The sequence below is a fragment of the Acomys russatus genome, chromosome 5 (assembly GCF_903995435.1).
Source record: "Acomys russatus chromosome 5, mAcoRus1.1, whole genome shotgun sequence".
Lineage (NCBI taxonomy): Eukaryota > Metazoa > Chordata > Mammalia > Rodentia > Muridae > Acomys > Acomys russatus.
The window spans coordinates 64,944,394-64,950,496 of NC_067141.1; the positions used below are offsets into that span (position 1 = coordinate 64,944,394).

The following is a 6,103-nucleotide window of genomic DNA, read 5'->3' on the forward strand; positions in this document are numbered from 1 at the left end:
AGAAGTAGCTGAGAGCTACATCCTGATCCACAGTCAGAGAGTGAGAGACTGGGCTTAGGTGTTTGAAGTCTCAAAGCCCACCTCTGGTGACACACTTCCTCCAACAAGGCCACACCTATTCCAGTAAGGTCACACCTACTAATCCTTCTAATTCTTCTCAAACAGTCCCTAAGCATTCAAATATATCAGCCTTTGGGAGCCATTATTCAAGCCACCATAGGAACCAGCCCCCAAAGTTGTCCTCTGACCACACACATGAGTGTTGTGGCATAGGCCCATGCACTTACACACACAATTTTTTTTAAAGTTTAATGAGGATGGAAATGAACAGGAACAAATTATAATCATCTGCATCTATGAAAATGCCACAATGATGAATTGTGGTGGTAGGTCAGTCAATAAAGTGTGTGCCCATAAAAGTTTAAAAGTGTCACTGGCTGCCTGTAGAAGCCTAAAGACAGTGTCAGACTTCTTGCAGCTGGAGTTGCAGGCAGTTGTGAGTTGTCTGACAGGAGTAGTAGGAACCAAACTGGGCTCCCCTAGAAGGTCAGAAAGTCTCTCAATGGCTGGATCATCTTTCCAAACCCCCAAAATAAAAATTAATCTTAAAAGATGACACTCCACCCCCACCCCCATCCCCTCCGGGTGGTGGCGGCAGCTCATGCCTTTAATCCCAGCACTTGGGAGGCAGAGGTAGGCGGATCTCTGTGACTTTGAGGCCAGCCTGGCCTACAGAATGAGTCCAGGACAGCCAGGGCTACACAGAGAAGCCATGTCTTGGGGGAAAAAAAGATGAATCCCCCCCCTAAAAGCAGGGAACCTTACGTATAAATCAGATCAGATCAGCAGGGTACGGCAATTCTTCATGCACAGACAGGAACAGCAGTTTATAATACCAGCTTTGGGAAGCGAGGCAGGGGGATTGCTAACACAGCACAGATTGTTGATACCAGCATTTGGTGTCCTGGTTTGAGCCTGTAATCCCAGCGTGGGAGGCTGAGGCAGGAGGATCTCTGGAGCTCATTGGCTGGCTAGCACAGCCTGACGGATGGAAAGTCCTAGTGAAAGAAGCTGTCTCAAAATGATGTAAACAGATGGCGTCTGAGGAAAGGCACTGAGACTGATCTCCTGCCTCCACAGGCGCACACACGAATAAGCATATGGAAAGAGGGGATGCTATTATGAAATTTGTGGAGGAATGTTAATTCAGAACATAGCTGTTCTGACAAGAGGTCACATCCAAAGACATTCTAGGTCTATGTGATCTGGCTGGCAAGAGATCACATCCAAAGATCTTCTAGGTCTGTGTGGTCCCTCTGAAATACAAACACACCTTTAATCTAGTAACCAGAGACAAACAGTTCTGAGTTCAAAGCCAGCCTGGTATAGAGCAAGTATCAGATAAAGAAAAGCTGAAGTCCAGGCATGGTGGTACATGCCTTTAATCCCTAATGAAGGTAAAGTTAGTTTGTAAAAAGAAGCACCCATGTCTGACAGTGATGTCTAATTGAGTGGCAGAAAAGGTGACAAATCAGAGAAGATTTGACAGAATAGGATCTGCCCAACTCTCATAAGAAGAAAGAGGAGAGAGCTGGAGAGATGGCTTAGAGGTTAAGAACACTGGCTGCTCTTCCAAAGGTCCTGAGTTAAATTCCCAGCAACCACATGGTGGCTCACAATCATCTATAATGTGATCTGATGCCCTCTTCTGGCCTGCAGGTGTACATGCAGGCAGAACATTATATACATAATAAATAAATTTTTAAAAAAATAATAAAAGGGAGAGGAGAGCCAGGTGGTGGTGGCACACGCCTTTAATCCCAGCACTTGGGAGGCAGAGGCAGGTGGATCACTGTGAGTTCAAGGCCAGCCTGGTCTACAAAGTGAGTCCTGGACAGCCAAAGCTACACAGAGAAACCCTGTCTCAGGAAAAAGAAGAAGGAGGAGGAGGAGGAAGAAGAAGAGGAGGAGGAGGAGGAGGAGGAGGCAGGCAGAGCTCAGGAAAGCCATGGCTCTGTAAAACTGAGAAACCCTGTCTCGATGGAAGTGGGTGGGGGGAGCTACTTAAGAGGCAGTTTTACAGAGAAAGGAGGCAGTTTTACCTGGACAGTAATAGAAAGATGGATTGCAGAGAGAGAACTCAGGTGAAGATGGACCGAACCAGACAATGAGAAAAAGGCAGAAAATTAGAACAGATTGCTGGGTTAGTTTGAGGTCAAACAGAGAGGAGAGAGAATCCAGATTAAATAAATCAGCCAGCGCTCAGTAAAAACAAATAAACGAGTGTGATCTTATTAAGTAGTAAGTCTCAGAGGGTGAAAACATTCTAGGTTAGATTGTACGGAGGCTAGAAGCTTCCAGGACTAGGCCCAGTAAGCCTAGCAGAAGGAGGCAGTAAGCCTCCCAGACAACAGAATAAACCAGGAGAATAAAAGTTACCTTTACAGAAATTCATTACTTTATGTGCTAACTTAAAATTCTAAAAAAACTGTGGTGGTGAATGCCTTTAATCACAGCACTTGCTAGGCAGAGACAGGCCGATCTCTGTGGCTATCTGGTATATATTCTATGAATGGAACACTAACCTTACAGTTTCCCACTTAATTTCCAGGAGGTTGAAGTTTGATATTTCGCTCCGGGCTGATACAGTGTCAGTACTCAACCTTGATGAACAAACAAGGTGAAAGAGCGAGGTTTAGAAAGAAGGGAAGCTTTGAGAGATCCTCACAGCGTCTGGGGAGCATCAGTCCGAGGGCAGAGACCCTTGGGTGCTGCTCCTTGGAGGCTCCTCCCCCGACGATCTTCCTGCAGCTCCTCCCACGGCGCGCAGCGCTAGCGGGGCGTGCCCCGGGGCAATCCCCGGACCTAGCCTGGCGGGGCGGGGCCGGGCGGAGACGACACTATAGCCGTGGCTAAGCTCACCTCATCCACCCGGGACGGAAGTGTCAGCCCTGCCCTCCCTCCGGCACTGCGGACTAGCAACCCGGCCTCGCCCCACCGGGCCGGTCAGGCCTTGGCGAGCTCCCGCGCCAGAGGCGTCATGAAGCGCGCAGGAACTCTGCGCCTGCTTTCGGATTTGAGCAACTTCACCGGCGGGGCCCTACTCCGCGAGTTGTTGGCGGGGGACCCAGCTGTCCTAGTCCGCTGCAGCCCCGACGGCCGCCACCTGCTGCTGTTAAGACCCCCCGGATCGCCCGCCCCGCAGCTTCTAGTGGCTGTGCGTGGGCCGGGCCTGGCGCTGGAGCGTGCCTGGCCGGAGGGCCACCCGTCGCCGCTGGACGCCTTCTTCGTGCCGTGGTTGGCTCGACCCGCGCTGATTTTGGTATGGCAAAGTGGCCTAGCGGAGGTGTGGGGCACCGGGATGGAGCCCGGCTGGAGGATACTTCAGAGCACTGAGCTGTGTCCGGATGGGGGAGCCCGCGTGATGGCCGTGGCAGTAACCCGAGGCCGCCTAGTTTGGTGCGAGGAGCGTCAGCTTGGTGATGGGGACCAGCCAGAGAAGCTTTCAATGGCTTTCAGCCACTGCGTGTGCGTCAAAACCCTGGAAACCAGCGGGGAGGCTGGCACCAAACTAGGCTGCACACACATCCTGCTGCACCACTGCCCCTCATTTGGACTGATAGCATCCCGCAAGGACCTCTTCCTGGTGCCCACTACCACAACTTGGCCTGGTGTGGCCCATGTTCTGCTCATCTGGAGCCCAAGCAAGGGCAAGGTGATAGTTGCTGCCCCATCTCTGGGCCTTTCTCACGGGAAAAGCCTGAATCCCAGACAAGGGGATACCTGGGACTTCCGGACCCTGCTTCGAGGCCTTCCTGGGTTCCTGTCCCCCAGGGAGCCATTGGCTGTACACACTTGGGCCTCATCTTCCCAGGGCTTGTTGCTGCTTGACTTGAAAGGTAAGGTGAGCCTCGTGCAGTGCCATGGTGGTACTCGGACTGTGGGAGCCCTGCAGGGAGCACCTGTAGGCCCAGAGGGGTCTGCAGCCCTGGGGACATTTCATGGCACTTTAGCCTGCGCCCTGGGCTCGACCTTGGAACTACTGGACATGAACAGTGGTCAGCTGTTGGAAAGGAAAGTTCTAAGTACGGACAGGGTCCATCTGCTTGAACCTCCAGCCCCTGGCATAAAGACGGAGGAAGAGTTGGAGCCCCAAGGAGCTCTGCATCTACTTTCAGCCTTGGGTCTCTTTTGTGTGGCTTGGGAAACACCCCAAGGCTTTGAGCTGCCCTCAGACAAGGGTCTGGTGTTTGAGGAGGCCTGCGGGTACTATCAGCGAAGGAGCCTGAGAGGTACCCAACTTACCCCAGAAGAACTGAGACACAACAGCATGTTCCGGGCACCTCAGGCCTTGGCCTCCATCCTCCAGGGCCACCTGCCCCCATCTGCACTGCTGACTACACTGAGGGCTGAGCTTCGCGATTACCGGAGTTTGGAGCAGCTCAAGGCCCGGCTGGTGGCTGGGGATGATGAGGAGGCTGGGTGGGCTGAGCTGGCAGAGCATGAGGTGGCCCGCCTGTTGAGAACCCAGTTGACAGGAGAGCAACTGGCCCAATTCAACACCATTTTCCAAGCCCTTCCTACAGCAGCTTGGAGTGCCACCCTCCAGGCTCTGCAGCTCCAGCCAGACAGGACTGGCAAGCTGAGGTCTCAAGCACCCCCAGATGTATGGAAGAAGGTACTGAGGGGTCCACCAGCTGGAAAGGAACACCCCAATGGAATATTGCCCCCCTTTGAACTCCTGTGTCGGTGCCTATGCCAGCTGGAGCCACAATGGCTCCCCTCATTTGTGGAACTGGCACAGCAACAGGGTGGGCCAGGCTGGGGGGCTGAAGGCCCCGGCCTGCCCCTTTATCGCCGAGCCCTGGCAGTGCTAGGTGAGGAAGGAAAGAGGCCTGAGGCCCTGGAACTAGAGCTGCTCTTGGGCAGTGGGCGGCCCAAAGCTGTGCTACAAGCTGTCAGGCAGCTAATAAAAAAGGAACTGTGGGAACGGGCCCTGGAGGCCGGCCTGGCCCTTGACTCGTCATCCAGCCCCCTACTTCGGAGTGAGATCTTTAAGTTGTTGCTGGCCGAGTTTGCCCAGCACCGTCGCCTCGATGCTCACCTCCCCCTTCTCTGCCGCCTGTGCCCACCAGAAGTGGCTCCAGATGAGCTCCTGCTACTACTGAGGACACATCTCCCAGATGATGCAGAAGCCTCCACCCCTTTCCCTGAGCCGGGGGCAGAGCCCCCTCTCACAGTGGGCTTGGTGAGAGCCTTGCTAGAACAGACTGGGGCTCAAGAACGACCCTCTGGCCCAGTTCAAAGCACATATGAGGACATCCTGTGGGATCCAGGCACTCCACCCCCAACCCCACCTCGTGGACCTATCACTACCCTCCAGGCATTGGACCACCCAGGACCGGAAGCCTGAATACCACCTGGACAGGGGCTCTGTGCTACTGACATGGGAGTTGGTTTGTAGAGCACAAAGGTGGGGAATGGGGGCTGGAGAGATGGCTCAGCGGTTAAGAGCACTGCCTGCTCTTCCAGAGGTCCTGAGTTCAATTCCCAGCAGCCACATGGTGGCTCACGACCATCTATGGTATGATCTGATGCCCTCTTCTGTCCTGCCGGTAGAGAACTGTATATGTATTAATAAATAAATGTTTAAAAAAAAAAAAAAGATGGGGAATGGTACCTAGGGTTGGAGAGCACCAAGGTGGAATTTGTGTGTGCAATACCGTCTGTTGTGGAACAGTTTTGAAAAATATATGTAAATACAAAAGATATTCACATTTTTTTGTGTTATTTTTCAACAGCTAAGGGTTATAGTTTATAGGGGACTGGGTGAATCTGGATCTCTGGCATAAAGCAGCCACTTTTGGTCATGAAAACAACAGTCATGACCAATGGTTTCCTACGTACTAGGAAACCTGTTGATGTTTATAGAAACTCTTGTGGGAAAGTATTAATGTTATCTCCTGCTCAGCATCCGGCAGGCAGCCTAACTTCCATGTCAGTCCAGGTGCTGCTTGCTTCCAGACGGAAACAGACGGACCTCAAGACCAAAGGCCCTGTTTCTCTCAGGACCTGAAAGTGTGCTTTAGGGCAAGGCCCATGC

The 6,103-nt window shown here is 52.6% G+C and overlaps 1 protein-coding gene across 1 annotated transcript; it reads left to right on the forward strand.

Moving 5' to 3' along the window:
* Window positions 1-2,844: 2,844 nt before the first annotated feature.
* Window positions 2,845-5,753, forward strand: Hps6 (HPS6 biogenesis of lysosomal organelles complex 2 subunit 3). The gene has a single exon (XM_051146677.1). The coding sequence runs from the start codon at window positions 3,041-3,043 to the stop codon at window positions 5,411-5,413; it is 2,373 nt and encodes a 790-aa protein (XP_051002634.1). The 5' UTR covers window positions 2,845-3,040; the 3' UTR covers window positions 5,414-5,753.
* The last annotated feature ends 350 nt before the right edge of the window (window positions 5,754-6,103 follow it).

Bases quoted from the DNA above. Each gene is read 5' to 3' on its own strand.
- Hps6 (XM_051146677.1), top strand. From the start codon at position 3,041: ATGAAGCGCGCAGGAACTCTGCGCCTGCTTTCGGATTTGAGCAACTTC.